Here is a 15,680-nt window from a genome sequence, read left to right on the forward strand (position 1 = left end):
ATAGCATTCCTTGCCTTCAGTGTTTTGTAAATCATAAGATAATATGGATGTGTACTTTCATTGCTAGCGGCTTGAAAGCTGAAATGTTTTTAGAATTATTTTTGGTGCCTTTCCAAGTATTTTGTGAACATAAGCCAAATTTGGGGTAAGGTGTGAAATCTGACATTTTCTCAGCTGCTTTCTACAAATGTGGAGCTTGTTCCCGCCCAGTAATGTGCTTGTAGGATGTAAGTGATAAATAAAAAACAATATTCTATAAGGCAATTGTCTTTTTCATTCTTCTTAGTTTATTGTTTAGACTCTTTATTTCACTGGGTCATGATAGGTTAACTTTAAATTTCATTCCTGTCATTCTGGTGAGAAAAATATTTAAGAGGAGGAAATCTCAAACTAAAAAAAAACAAAAACCTCTCAGCACATCCAGGAATTCATTAGGCAGCTTTATTCCTGGGTGAGCTGCCACCCGTTTTCTGCTGCCCTCGGTGATCCTAGGACTGTGCTACTGAAGTTCAGATTGCATTGCATGAGTTTTTACTTTTAAGAAACAAGAAGTAAACTTACTGTCTTTAAAATGCAACTCAAAGCTCTCCCCTTCTCCCAGTTAAAAGAGTTAGGCCAAATGCCATCCTAACCTACTCTGGTGCCATCATTGTATCAGAAGCATGTGATCTGTGGCCCTTGGGGGTGAGAACAAAAGGAATAAAAAATAAGTGCAGGCCCAATTGCCACAAATTTGCTCGCTGTTGCCATAAGCCAGTGCTGGCTGGGGAATTCTGGGAATTGAAATCCATACATCTTAAAGTTGCTGAGGCTGAGAAACACTGGCTGAAGCAAAGTATTATTCCAGCCAAACCCACCTGCTCCCATTTGTAATTTCTGAAGAGATTTGTAATGCTTGATGCCGTAATCTTTACAGTTTGATGCCATACAGGACATGGAAGTATTGAACAAACACCTCCGGTTTAATGGTTTTGGCCCAAGCACTCAGTATGACTTCTGTGCTAAGGGTCTGTCTTTCCTCGTGTTCTTTAGAATTGGTTCCCTCCAGGTACATTTATTAGATTGCTTCCATTTGTTAAAAGGCCATTATGGATAAACTTACATGCTTATCCCACTTAGGGGGAAACATTTATGTAGCAGCCCCTTCCCTGTACATTTCAGCATAAAGTGTGAAATCAGTTCTTCAAATATGTGGCTTAAGCCTGATTCAAGTGGCCTTTTTCCTCTGGGTTGAGGAAAGAATTTTCCCTACATTCTTAAAATATGGTATGGGATAATTTGTGCTTATCTTAATATTTATTTTACTCCTTATTTTCAGTCTGGCCATTCCATGTGTGATATATGCTTGGAGTTGAGGCAGAAGGAGGAAGAATCATTTCCAGTTCCCTGAAACAGTTAATTTTCTAGCCTTAGCTGTAGAAAAACCTGGTTTTTTTCCCCAAGTACAGGAAGAACCATGATACGATAGATAAGCTTCAATCATGACTTAAATGTAGGTTGCTGATTAAGTCTTGAGATCATGCAACTTTGGATTAATGAAGGAGCACTGCCTCTGTCATTCACTTGAGTTGAAGTGCTCTAAGTTGCAGCTGAAATAGGAACTTTGTTTCTGCGATTTCCCCTGAATCAAATTTTAGCTTGTAAATTTCTCAGGATTTTTTTAGATCCTGTAAAAAAATCACACACATAGATTGTGCATCAGCTGGTGGTGGGGGGAGAGGTTGTGTTGGCACCTGGATATCTTTTGAACCTTCAGACTTTTCTCCTTAATTGGACCTGTGCTTATATCACAATTAATTTTCTCTTTTAATATCACCCCAATCACGCACACACTAAACATAATGTTTATAAACAATTCTGGCATTGTTTGGATAAGTACTGTATGGATAATAGAGTTTTCTTGTATTTCCTGCGCAAACGTGAAAGAATAAATGAGGAAGCAAATTGCTTCTGCAACTGAGCTGAATTTTGCACTATTTTGATAGCTTGTTTCCAGTTTACTGAAACCAAGCAGTAAAACTCTTGCAGAACTCTTGACTGGGCTCATATCCAAGTGAGAAAAAATAAGTTAAATGAAGGAGTCAAGGGATCCAGAATAAAAGGGGTAAATATCTATCATCTATCTATATCTATCATCTCTCTATCATCTCTCTTATCTATCTCTATCATCTCTATCTATCTATCATCTATCTATCTATCATCTCTCTGTCTCTGTCTCTATCATCTATCTATCTATCATCTATCGTCTATCTATCATCTATCGTCTATCATCTATCTATCTATCTATCATCTCTCTGTCTCTGTCTCTATCATCTATCTATCTATCATCTATCGTCTATCTATCATCTATCGTCTATCATCTATCTATCTATCTATCTATCTATCTATCTATCTATCTATCTATCTATCTATCTATCTATCTATCTATCTATCTATCTATCTATCATCATCTATCATCTTCTATCATCTTCCTGCAGTTATAGGCAGTCACATCTATGGATGGTGCATATAAAGTTGGAGGAGAACAGACATAATGACTTTTCCCTCTGTAGAAAAAAAATCACAGGCTGAACCTTACAGAACATTGTGAAAAGAGCTGTCTTATGTTTCTTAACTCATGCTTGTGGACACCTGGGGAGCTAGGAGGTAACAAAAGTCAAGATGGCAGGTGTGACCACATGTTCAAAGTCCTGTGTCACCTGCAAGTAAAAGACAAGTGGGGCTTTGATCCTGCAGCTGTACTCAAAATCTTGACTTTTTTGAACCACCCTGTAGTTGCACCTGAATACCATATTTGTATGAGGAGGAAATACTGATTAACTCTGATTTCCCAGCTATTTAATTGTCATACCAACTTAACTTATTGTTTAGAATGAAGGTATTTTATCAAATGTCAAGCTGAAAGTGGCGTCCCCCCGAAGGGTCAGACATGGCTCGGTGCTTGCACAGGGGACTTTTCACCCTTTTTTTCAGGCCGAAATCTACAGCTTCCCCACAATTTACTAAGGAAGTTATCTGATCAAATAATAAGATAAGGTTACTCTGGCAAAACATGTTCTTGATAAATCCCTGCTGACATCCGGTAATTGCCACATTATTTTCAAGGTGCTTACAGATTGATCTCTTTATGACCTCCTGTAGGATCATGTTGATTTGCAGCTGACTTTTATAAATTAGTACTTTTCCTTGTTGTACATTATTCTATGTTCTCTCCATATGAGTGGGAGAAAAATAACCACATAGACAGGAAAGGGAAAATTTATCTAACCTTGCCTTGAATTATTTATTACTTCTTTGGAGGATGAATGTTGTATTTTAATGGGACAATGCTTGACCAAAAATTAATTTTTGGTAGGGGTGCTTACTATAATCCAAGACAAACTACAATAGAACCGCAATCATAGCCTTTTTTTTTTGGCTGTTACTTTTTTGGGGCTATTATTTTTTGGCGAAACTGTGGCAAAGGGTTTTTTTTTAATCTTTCTTGTTAAAGATAAGAAAACTCCATTGAATTAAATCAGCAAAACAAACAATATGATTCTATTGGTAATTATCTAAAATAGGGTTATACATTTACAGTATATAGTTGCTAGATTGGACTTGGAACAACAGTTCGTTCCTCATTTGATAACATCTCCCTTGTCCTTATGCCTTCCATTATGGGAGGAGTGAGGGACTTCCTGATGCTAAACTCCCAAGTCCTTTAACTACCAATCTGCATGGGCCGTGTTTAGCAACATTGAAAGTCATGGTCAAAGAGCACCTGGACGACTACAGACTCCTCACCTGTGCAAATTTCTTGATATCTGGGATCTGTTACCTGTTTTGTGTAGAAGAGAGAAGTACATATAAAATAAGACCATTATCTGAGTTATCCAGGTTATCCGAGGGACCCATTACCTGGATTGTATCAACCTGGCCCATTAGATCCAGCAAAGGGGTCATGCTGTGGATACCATCTGCCAGGGACTTACATTTGATGGGTCCCAGGCAGCGGGCCTTCTCTGCAGCAGCACCCACCTCATGAAACATTCCCCCTGCCCCCGATATTTGGATAGCTCCATCCCTTTTGGTGTTTCAGAAGTCCCTGAAGACCTGGTTATGCCACCAGGCCTGGGGGTCTCTGGGAACTGTAGATCTGTAGAGATGGCTCCCCTGTTGAGGTAGGTGTACTCATTCTTTCTCTGCCTGGGGTTTGTACAATATATATTTCTGTTTTAAATTTAATTTTTTAATGTTGATTTTTATATTTTTAATGCTTGATTTTATATATGTACTGTTTTTATTTGATTACTGTATGCCATCCAGAGTTACTTCCTGTAAGATGGGCGGCTATATAAATTTGACTAATAAATAAATACCATAAACATATCAGATTGCCTCTGGATTCAATTATTATGGGAATGTAAATTCAGAGAAAAATTACAGTAAGACAATACAAGGTCATTCTTTTCTTGTATTGAGATAGCAGCAGTTACATCTAATTCTCTGCATTTAGGAGCCAACAGACCAAGCATTTGCTGTAACCTGTCCCTGAAAACTTAATTTTATGAAGTATTGAGACAAAGACAGAATTATTGCAAAGATTAGCAGAATTTTAATAAGGAAAACATGATTGTTTTGTACACAGAAGCAGTGTATTGTGGATTTAAATATAATCATTTCTTACCATCAGATGAAGCCTACTTCATTTTAAATGTGATAATTTTTACTGATGAGGCAGCATCCTGCTTAAAAGGTAGGAAGACTTTGTTTTATCTGAGAAAATATCCATCTAATCCAGCATTCTGTTTTCAAAAAGGACTGAGCAGAGAGCTCCAGGAAGCTCATAAGCAGTGACAAGAAAGCTATGGCCCTCTCTTGATGTCTCCTCACTTCAAAAAACCCTTTGGTAGTCAATGATACAGACCCTCCGATTAAAAGAGATGCTGTGTATCAATAAAAGCTAACAGTTGTCGTCTATGCATGGAAGGCACACCATAGGCCTCCTCAGGACATGCCTCCCATTTCTCTATTTAGTCCTCTCTCCTTCTCTCCCTCTCCCGTTCAAGACCCAGCATGTACTTTATTTTTATTTATGCTAATTCCCTGTAATTTCCTCATTGTAGACATTGTAGAAGGAGAGCTGTGTTCGTCTATGGTAGCCAAAAATCAGAAGCTTGGGTGCACCTTTTGTGCTTAACACAAATAAGCTTCCATGAGCTTATTTTGTTAGTCAGGAAAGGTGCTACCAGACTCCTCCTGATTTGGGTCTGCAATTTCCTGTAATTCATTATCAGAATTGTCCAGGAAAGTCATGTGCTAATTCTCAGGATCAGGAGAGAAAGGAGCTAAAGGCCCCATATTCTGTATGCAGATATATATTGCTGTACTGGCCACAGGAGTGATTTTGCTCTTGCACAAATCATTTCTGACTTACTGTACGTTATTCAAAGAAAGTTAAACACAAACATTTTTGATTAAAAAGCCACAAGTTTACATCGTTCATGTGTTTATGTGTGAGATAATCAACACTAATTATTTTCTTCCTTTAAAAAACCCTATAAACAATAAAGGCTACCTACATGTAGCATTTTCATTTCTTTTTATAAAAACAGTACAAAAGGAGACATCAGACAAGGTAGACATTCTAAGTACTAAAAATCTGTCTCATACATGTTCATTAAGTGAACAGGTAATATTCCTAAAATGCTTATGTATAACAAATATTTTAAAAATTTAAGTTATCTTTCCACTAAAATAGCAAAATACAGAAAGAGATCGCCATGCATGCAAAGCATCACCTGAAAAAAGAGTTCTCTTTCTTACATTAAAAATGAGGGTTTCAACCCACCAGGAAGTTCTCTGCAAGACTCACCAAAATAAAGGGAAAAGACAGAATAGTGTGGCCATGCTGTTGTGCAACTCCAGCTCCTACCTGTTACAATGGGGCTTATGCAGTAGATCTTTCTAGAGGGTTATGCATTTATCTTTGATTAGAGAAATTATTTTAACGCTAACAAGACTAAGTCATGAAAATTCTGTGCTCAATGGTTCTTTCTGGCATGAAGATCACTGATTGATCACACACTGTGCAAAAGTATAAAGTACATTGCTTATAGTTCGAAAATATATAGAAACAGCTTTTCTGTACAAAGCTCTAAGTAACTAACAATTCTTTCCCACCCAATCCAAGTACTGAAATTGCTGAAAGATCTATATCTTGGCGATGAGAAGTAACAGCATGTTCTGAGTTGAAGACTGTTAGTTTGGTTACTGTTGAGTGCAGTAGAGATCTCCATATAATATTGTCAGTGTTACTCATCAGTGCCATTTAAGCCCTGGCTGAGGTCACCATGAAACTGAAGTTCTGGACAAACTTTAGCAGCATAAAAAGAAGACCCCACAGAAGATATTAATTTTGACTGAATGGAAAAAAAATTGAGTGTCTTTAAGTTGGTGGAGGTCCATTAATGTATTGTAGCATTGGGTAGAAAGAACGGGCAAAGTTGTTGGTTTGGGTACAGCTGTAGTCTTCTTCTGAGACAGGGATCAAGGAAGCCAAAAACAACACAAGAAGGAAGAATAACTGTAGAGGTAATGCTGCTCGTAGGACACGGTAGATGAAAGCATACTTCTCAGGTGCAACTGGATTGGTTTCTTCCCTGTCTTCCATCCTGCAAACAGAGGATAATTTACAAGCGAGTAAATTATGGTTCCATCTAGCCCTATATTGCCTGTTTGACTGGCAGCACCTCTTCAAGACTTGGCATACCTGATTTCACGGTCAAAAACAATTTCTGGTTTGCATTTTTGGAAAAAATACTGTAAAGAGATGCTTCAAAATAAAATACTTTTTATTTGAATTATTAAGGCTTGTAATTCTATACCAAATCCCTTGGCTTTTAATATCAAGGGTCATAAATATTTCACAACAAATCATACATTGTGCAAATTATGAATGTTTAGACACTACCAACCATTCATGACTTGGACCATGGAAATGAAAGAAGACTGATTCTTTCATTCCCTTCCTTATTTCTGACACAATTCATGTCACTGACGCTATTTCTTTTTAAAGAGAAGTGCAAACATTCACTGGTAGCAATAGGAGCTTCTCTTGAATGGGAAATGGTGACTTTTGGGGATTTTTTTTTTAATCTGGACTCTGGCATGAAGAATTACATGACTTCTTCTCCCTTCTACATGGTCCTCAGCTGTTCAGCATTTCCTGCAGGTTAGCCAATTATCTGCATTCAAATAATCACTATTTTGTATTGGGCCTTAAATCTATTGGAAAATTTTGATATTAATTTTTAGTTCACAGAAGGAAAACATTTACTGAAAAGCATTACCTAACATTGCTGCTGCTGTTACTCTGCAAGATCTTCTTTCCATCAACCTGTAGATATTTAAAATGTGGTTACTACTGCTGTCTTAAAAAATTAAAAACCCAATGATACAAAATGCACACACATTTAAACTGCATATAAAAATAGTCAGCTATGGTATTATGGTTGTACAAGGCATTTCTTTCCCCCTCTAGCCATGGCCTCTATATGGTCAATAACCATGGGGTCCCAAGCAATGCAGTCATAGATGAACCCTATATCCTTTAATCTGCACACAAATAATAGAATTTGCTTGATTATGTGGGCAAAACCACGAGAGTCAGCACCCTCTGATTATCTCACCAAAAGCATATAACATGAGGTGGCTCTGTTATTATTAACATCCCTTTGCCTTTTTAATTGTTCACAATTACATTGTTTTTTAGGTATTTATTCCTGTTTTAACTTATTGTAAGCCACCCAGAATTGTTCGTAAAAGTGAGATGGGCGGCTATTTAAATTAGACAGACAGACAGACAGACAAATAAATAAATAAATACAGAATGAGGACAGAAGAATGGAAACAAGTGAAGAGGAAAAAAACTTCTACAAAATAACCACCAAACAACTTGCCTTATTTTTACAAATTAGAGGTTTCTCTGGTAATTGATGATAGGTTACAGAGTCCAATTCTTCCCCATGCAACAGAAATTCACTTATGTCCTAGAGGAACAACAAGAAGAAAGCCTTACCTCTGTTATTTCTCCAGAGTTAGAGTTGGAGTAGTCAGATTTAGAACATGCAGTGCAGCCTACCTGGCTTCCCTGTGAGACCTTTAAATCACATGAAACTCCTTCCAGAAGCTGTTTAAGCTTCTTCCCAATAACATGGACCTTCTCATCAGCTTCAATATATTCTTCTCCATCAGGTTTAACAAGCAAATATGAAGCAATTTCCTGTAGAGTATTTACTTGAAGCTGCCATTCCAGAAGCTCTTTTTCCAGTTGCTTAAAAAAAGCATATAAGAGGAAACATTAACAACCATAGGAAACCTCCTCCTATGGAATCCTACCACTAGTTCATCCACACTCTTTACTCTGGCTGATTGTAGAATTTACAAGAGCTCTGAGATTCTTGGGTCAGAGATGCCAATGACTGAACATCTGGACCTTATACATGCAAACAATATACTCTACTTCCCAAGGAATCCTGCTTCATGTTAAACAAACATATCAGGACACCGAGCGGGACTCCAATGCCAAAAAGCCAAAACTAGATTCTTGGCATTCCAACACTCAAATACAGTGAGTCATGCATGCCTGGACTCATGCACCACAATAGGCCATGGGCTGTAATAACCATGGTTAGTTGGAACCCTTGCTTATATATAATTCTAAGCCAAGAATGCATGACATTTTTTGTGATAGGTCTGCATAACATGCCATGGAACACTTCAAAAAGTAAGTAGCACCAAATTAAAAAATGGGCAAAATCAGGGAAAAAAAATTAAATTAAAATATAACTGTTTATAAACCAGTACCGCTGGGTTCATACAACATGCTAACACAAAGTCACAATAAGCCACAATATGATGGGTGAACCAGGACGATGGAATAAGTTTCTGGGTCTGTCCAGATTCTGCTTCCTGCTGTACATTTTCCAACCTGCTTTGGAGGTTTAAAGAAATTTCTGGAACAAATTTATGAGGTCTGTAGTGGGGAGTAGAGCAACAGAAGTCCCATTACTCAAAGGGAGGCCCGGTGCATAATGCTGGGTGTAATAAACCACTCCACTGAACTAAACAGAAATCCAATAATTTGTGTCTAGATGCTCCAGTTTTTAAAAAATTTACCATTAACTCTTTTCGACTTTCCTGTATTCTATGAGGATCAGCATTTGGATCCTTAATTTGGGCTTGATGCCTCCGTGTCTCTGCAGCAGCCAGCCATAGTAGCAGTTTCCGGTTCTGTTCATGAAAATCCTGCAGAAACAAGTGCTCATTTTTCAGAAAATTAACATACAAGAACACATCAACTAACCCAAAGATGTGAATTTGTATTATGGCAGCTGATTCATTAGAATTTCAGGTAGTCTTTGACTTATGATGGCAATTGGGACTGGAATTCACATTGCTAAGCAATGCAGTCATAAAGTGAGATTGCATCACTTAGTGACAGCAATACCTGTGGTCCCAGTTGCCATTGTTAACTGAATCCTGTGGTAGTTATGCAAGGCAACTTCCTACTGGCTTCCCACAACCAAAGTCAGTGGGGAAGCTATCAGGAAGTTGCAAGTCCCAGGCCCACAGGCAGAACTCCGAGGACTGGTCATAACCACCATTCATTCAGTGCCGTCGTAAGTTCAAACAGTCGCTGAATGAGTTCATAGGTCAAGGGCTACCTGTACCATAGGCATTTGCTAACCTAATAATTTTGGCTTTTTAAGAATAAGGTAGGACAAATAATTGTGCTATTTACCTGGCAGTGAATCAGAGCTTTTTGTAAATTCTTCTTCCAGTTCTCCAGTAAAAGATTTGCCTTCTCCCACCGTAAATTTACCCGTCGAAGTCTGTTCTGAAGCTCCTTGCATCCAGTGCTGTCTGTCTGCTTGAAATCTTTGCTGGTCAGATTAACAGACAGCACAAGGGCCTTGTAGTTATTATAGGCTTTAAACATATCCTGATAGGAAAAAACCAGATTAGAGTTCTATGTAAAAATAAATACAGCAACAACTGTGACTTTAAGCAGCAGCACCAAAATAAGGCTGGAAAAAAAATCCTTCCTTCAACTTATTAGATGTATATGCCTTTCCTCTAGGAGCTCAGTGCAATGTTCATAAGACTATTGTGAGACTAGGCTGAAGCTGCCACAACTAAAGATGAAGCAGGCAGGTAAGCAAGAGAGGACAAAAGCCAGGAATCTTGTCTAAAAGATCTCTTCAGGGAGGTAGATAAGAAGGAAGCAAGTCATTAAAGAAACAAAGGAAAAATGTCACCTGAACCAAACAAAGGAAGTTGGGCCTCTGGAAATCCCATCCCATCCCATCCCATCCCCAGCTATCAGACTTGTAAATTAACAAGGCAAGAGTAGCTGCCAGTCCTGTGAATCAACAAAGCAAGGACTTCTGAGGGGTCCCAAAACCCGGCCAGATCCAGACTTGGTGGCTTCCCTCCCTCTAGTTAGTGCCTGGCAGCCTAGTTGAGAAGGACTGGGTAAGTGTGTGTGTGGTGTGTGTGTGTAAGAGCAAATGTACATTGCAACCAGTAAAGTTTTGCTGTTATTTTAAATTCACTGGGTCTCCGTGTATTACAAAGCACCTGTTGTGCCTCAGTGTTCGGTTGGAAGTGATTTGTGTGTGTCCCATCCTGTTGGCCAGGATGGTGTGTCTTGTCTGCTCAAGCCACACCTATCTGGAAAACCCAGGTAGAAAGCGGGGGGGGGGGAGCTGGGGGCTGACAAGATCCACGTGCCTCAACAGGCTGTGAGCGTGTGAGTGAGTGACCATAAGCCAAACCTGGAAGCACTGCGTGTGACACTATCTCCTCCTCCACTTTCTCCCCCACAACAATCAGAGGTGATCAGCCCAGCCACCTAATGACCTTCCATGGCTAAGGTGGGACTCTGTTAGATCCAGACCACCATTTTAACTAAACCATACTGTCTCTCAGTGTTTTCTACAAATCGAATATTAGTATTCTGCAGTGTATTCTACAAATTGGGAAGGAAAGCTGATAAACTGCATTAAAACTAGCAAAGTAGATTTTATTATTGTTCGTACTGGCCTTCTGATCTTAGTAAAGTCTTGCACTTAATCACAAGCAGTGTACTTCCAAACATAGAATCATAGGGTTGCAAGGGACCTTGGAGGTCTTCTAGTTCAACCTGCTGCCCAAGGCAGGAATCCTCATACCATCTCGGACAAATGTTTGTCCAATCTTTCTTTGAAAACCTCCAGTCGTGGAGCACCCACAACTCTGGGAGGCAAGCTGTTCCACTGCTTAATCGTTCTCACTGTCAGGAAATTCCTACTTATTTCCAGGTTGGATCTCCCTCTGATGAGCTTCCACCCATTGCTTCCTGTCCTACCCTCAGGTGCTATGGAGAATAAATCAACACCTTCTTCCCTGTGGCAGCCCTTCAAGTATTCAAGCCCTTCATGAACTTGTCCAACTTACACATAACATGTGAAAGTTGGACCCACTCATTTCACTGGAATCTATTGTTACACTATGGGAGCTTTCTAGCGTCTGAACTTCAAGATGTCCTTTTCGTATCAAGTGATATTCAGATGAACTTCTGCACAATGACACAAAAAAGCCCTACCATCGTCAGCATGGTATAGAATGGAGAAAGTGCAACATCCAGAGACAAGGACTGCACAAAGGATGTGAAAGTGGTGCTTTGTAACTTGTATTGTTTGCATATGCACACACAGACAGCACTTTCATGGGATTACTAGCAAAGTGAAAAAAGTACCAAGCAACATCTGATTATCCACTATTGAAAAAAGAATGCAAGGTTATGGAATCTATCTGAACCAGCGATACACTGCATATGTTGACCACAAGGATTATTGTTCTTTTTCAGCTTTTTTGATCACCTTCAGCTTCTTGACTCTCTGCTCTATGGCCTGAATACTGCTGACTGGTTGTGATTCTGCCTCCTGCAACCCCTCCATTTCTTCTTCCATTTTATCCAGCCAAATATCAATATTGGTGAGGTCAGTGTTCAGCTGTTGCCACTGCTGCCACGTTTGCTTCATTCTCAGCTTGTTGCTTAGGTCTTGAACTTGAATGAGTTCCCATCTCTCAATAGTTCCTGCAGTTTAGCACAAAATTACTCATTTTTTAAAAAGCTTTGAGTCAGATCAACATTTTTGGGGGCATATGCTGGTCTCTCACAAATCCAACTTTTACAATATACTAGTTACAATATGAGCCTAAGTCTGAGTTAATTTCTGGATAGCATTTTAAGGGTTGTGCTCCTTTACAATAATATAGTAATAATACATACTGTAGTAAAGACATCATCTACAGCTTTTTGTAATCAGATTATTCTCACTGAACCCATTTGCAATGCACAATGCAGTAAATTGAGATGAGGAGGTGGCAGAGTTGTTAGATGGTAGAAGGGATCATGCCACTTCAGAACACTAGTGTGGGGTGTCACATCTTTGACTCCTCCCATGAATAAAATTTTCCTACAAATAGAAAACTTGCAGAGTAACACCAGTGCTCTTTATAGGTTAACTTCCAAAAAGTGTTTCTATAGGAAGGATTGTAATAGTATCTACTCATATTACTGTTGCCTCTTTTCCATTCCTTTTGTCTCTCTGTTGAGATTTTAAGGATCGGACACTTATTTATTTATTTAGTGCATATTCTTCAATTAAGAGAAATCTAGCATTGATGGTGCTACTACGTAGAGAAAAATAGAATCCTAAATAATTGTGACCTTCACATATACACATACTACAAAAATTTACAGGAATCATGGCTAACATACCTGGCTGTTTCTCTATGGCTGAAATACCAACAAAGTTCTCGCTATCTTGGGAATCTTTGCTAGGCAAGATCCTGGAAATGTCTTTCATGTCATCCATGCCCCTAGTGCTCAGCGGCTTCACCTGAAATACACCAGATCAGAAAGTAAATAAGTCTCCTGGTAATGTATCATCTCCTCAGATTCATAGCATACATTCACAGTGATCTATTCTTTATTGAGAAATTTAGTAAATTGAATATATTTATATCCCACTCTCCAAGTCTTCTTGCCTTGAAAAATCTCCACTACTTTATGTATGTGTAACATGTAGTTAGCCTGTCAATAACCAGCTAAATTAACCCTGTTTTCTCATGATATATAGGCATCCCAGACTTACATTGCCTGGTTTGTAGGATGTGCTGGATTCTTTGCTGTTTGATAAGACACTTCTAACCATCTCTTCCTGGTTGTATGAATGCTTTCGGTAAGCTGCGTGTTCTGAAGGATGCCATATGTGAGTTTCAGCAGATTTCCCTGTTGTGCAACATGGTAAAAGAAAGCCACAGAAAATTAGATGTAAGGGTGAAGAGGGGAAAAATAATTAAAAGCATTTTGCAGAGAAGGAAGAACCAAATGATGGCATGGAAAAATGGAAAATATTGCCATTTGCTTTGCAAAGCATGCTTGTTTGCAAACATGTTTCAGCAGTGTTTCATGGGCAATGAAATGAGAGCCATGCAGTTATGAGGATATTTTTTTTTCCTGAAAATTCCCAAAGACAATATGAGTTCACACCACCATCAAAAAGAGGAGGTTGCGAGAGGTTGAAAAGTGCTTCTGGGCATGATGCATGGTCCCAGCAGTAAGCAAAATGAAGCAGCTTATTTCAGGAGGCAGCTTTGGGGATTCTATTATAGGTCAGCTAATGGTAATTATTTAGTTTATTGTATTTTTTACCATTAGGCCTGGAGAGATGCCACTCAACTTTTCTGTCTGAAGTATCAAAATGCCCTCAACTTCTTGGGCTGAAAATGTGACTGCTCAATAAAGTTTTTAGTTTTGCATGAGGTTCCATTCAAGAAGAAATCTGAATCTTTGTTTTTTGAAAGAGTAATGAGTGTTTATTTTGGGCTACAGATATAAAGAAGGATCCAGATTGTCCTGTCAGATTCTAAACTAAATGGCAAAGGGGAGCTTTAAAGCAAAGCTAAGTTGTCTGGCAGGTGAAAAGAACCAGCAAAACTGTTGACCCATGCCACATTGTGAGGAACAAGCAAGGAAGGCTTTGATGCCTTTATACTGGAATGGAGAACTAAAAAATGCACAGTCTTAACTTAGGTAGAGACATGTGTGGATGGTGTAGCATTAAATAAACAAAACCAAAAAGAGAATCCACCATGAGCCAACTGGCGCATGGTGTTGATACAAGCTAGGGAATCAGAAACCTGCAGATGAGAAAGGTGTGAAGAGCACAGCGTGCGGCACAGGGAAACTGTCATGTTGAGACACATGCAGTAGCAGGTGCCTACCAGAAGCTGCTTTCAAAGCTTTTGTGGTCATTTTAAGATATGCCTCAGGATGTTCAGTGATTTCTACATCTGAAAAAAGAATAACGTCACCATTTGCTTTGCAAAAGAGTCTGTTCACTCTTCCCTTCCCACCATACAAGAATGCAGCATTGCAGCAGCCCCAGATGGATCCTGTTACATATCTATTAATTTAGCATTCTTTTTCCAAATTCAACTAGTTGTCAAAATGCCCTTAAGTAAGGTCAACAACCATTTAGCTATGTGGCTTATAAAAATATCCGTTGTTCATCTCCTTTTGCCGTACTTCTTAACTGTTATTTTTCCTAATAGTTCCAAGAAGAAAAAGCAAAGGAATTAGCCACTAAGTATATAGATAAAGGGACTAAATGGGCAAAGACCCTCAGTGGTTTCTCCTTTATTATATTTATGGTTTCTCTCTCCTCTAATGTTTGCTGATATCAGAAAGTCTTCAGAAATCTCAGCATACAGAGCTTACGTGCAGTGATTGTAGCCAGGCTCAGATGGGGAAAAGCCACATTCATATTTTAAGAATGCCTTCTGAATTTTTTTTAAAAAATATTTGGTTTGCAGCAACTGCAAATGCATTAAGGGGGAGGGATCACTTTCTCCTTAAATAGTACATATATGCAGTGTTTCCTACCCAGGTGCATTTTTTCTTGACTGACCCAATTCACTGTGTTTTTCCACCTGATTTTCTACAAGTCCATATGGGAAAAAGGAAAGCGGAACCTCTACTTGGGTGAAACATTCACAGTACAGTACATTGCTTTTTCTCAGTACTACTTCCTGCTTTCCTAGCTATGCACTTAAAACCTTGCTGGAAATAATACAAAATGAAGAAGATATCTGGATATCTTCTGGGAGAAAGAGGAAAGGTTTTTTTCTACATGTTTACCAGCATAATAAGTTCTTTGTATTAAGAAACTAGCATATCAGGAAGGACTATGCTAAAGTTTTCACCTGATGTGGTAGTTTTCTGCATGCAGTGATGCTTTAATAACATAGGAAAATTGCTTTACAGCAGGTTTAACTATTTGCCAATACTACTCAGCACAGTTCAACATGACTAACAGTGGCTCTCCAGTGCCACAAATAAAAATCTTTCAGGTCAACATGCCAGATACAGTTTACTGCCAAGCTGAGAACCTCTCCTCTCCTTCAAAAATATGATACTATCCACACTTGTAGAATGAAATTGTTCAAACCAGATATGATGGATAAATATGTCCATTTCACTTTCTATCCATTTCTTAACTTTTCCACTCTCAAGCTAATTCTATCCTATTTTTTCTAACATATGAATTTTTGTTCTGCCCATTGTTCTAATTTTGGTAAGC

At 38.6% G+C, this 15,680-nt stretch overlaps 1 protein-coding gene across 1 annotated transcript in view; it reads right to left on the reverse strand.

The window, feature by feature from the left end:
* Positions 1 to 4,371: 4,371 nt before the first annotated feature.
* SYNE2 (spectrin repeat containing nuclear envelope protein 2) overlaps positions 4,372 to 15,680 on the reverse strand; it is a 263,282-nt gene continuing 251,973 nt past the window's right edge. Inside the window, exons 107-115 of the mRNA XM_063289046.1 lie at positions 14,323 to 14,391; positions 13,191 to 13,327; positions 12,815 to 12,935; positions 11,910 to 12,127; positions 9,788 to 9,988; positions 9,163 to 9,291; positions 8,126 to 8,317; positions 7,921 to 8,033; positions 4,372 to 6,656 (exon numbers count right to left, since the gene is read on the reverse strand). Of these exons, the coding sequence (XP_063145116.1) occupies positions 6,431 to 6,656; positions 7,921 to 8,033; positions 8,126 to 8,317; positions 9,163 to 9,291; positions 9,788 to 9,988; positions 11,910 to 12,127; positions 12,815 to 12,935; positions 13,191 to 13,327; positions 14,323 to 14,391 (1,406 nt within the window). The 3' untranslated portion in view covers positions 4,372 to 6,430. The remainder of the gene's footprint in view (positions 6,657 to 7,920; positions 8,034 to 8,125; positions 8,318 to 9,162; positions 9,292 to 9,787; positions 9,989 to 11,909; positions 12,128 to 12,814; positions 12,936 to 13,190; positions 13,328 to 14,322; positions 14,392 to 15,680) is intronic.

The sequence above is a fragment of the Candoia aspera genome, chromosome 1, assembly GCF_035149785.1.
Source record: "Candoia aspera isolate rCanAsp1 chromosome 1, rCanAsp1.hap2, whole genome shotgun sequence".
NCBI lineage: Eukaryota > Metazoa > Chordata > Lepidosauria > Squamata > Boidae > Candoia > Candoia aspera.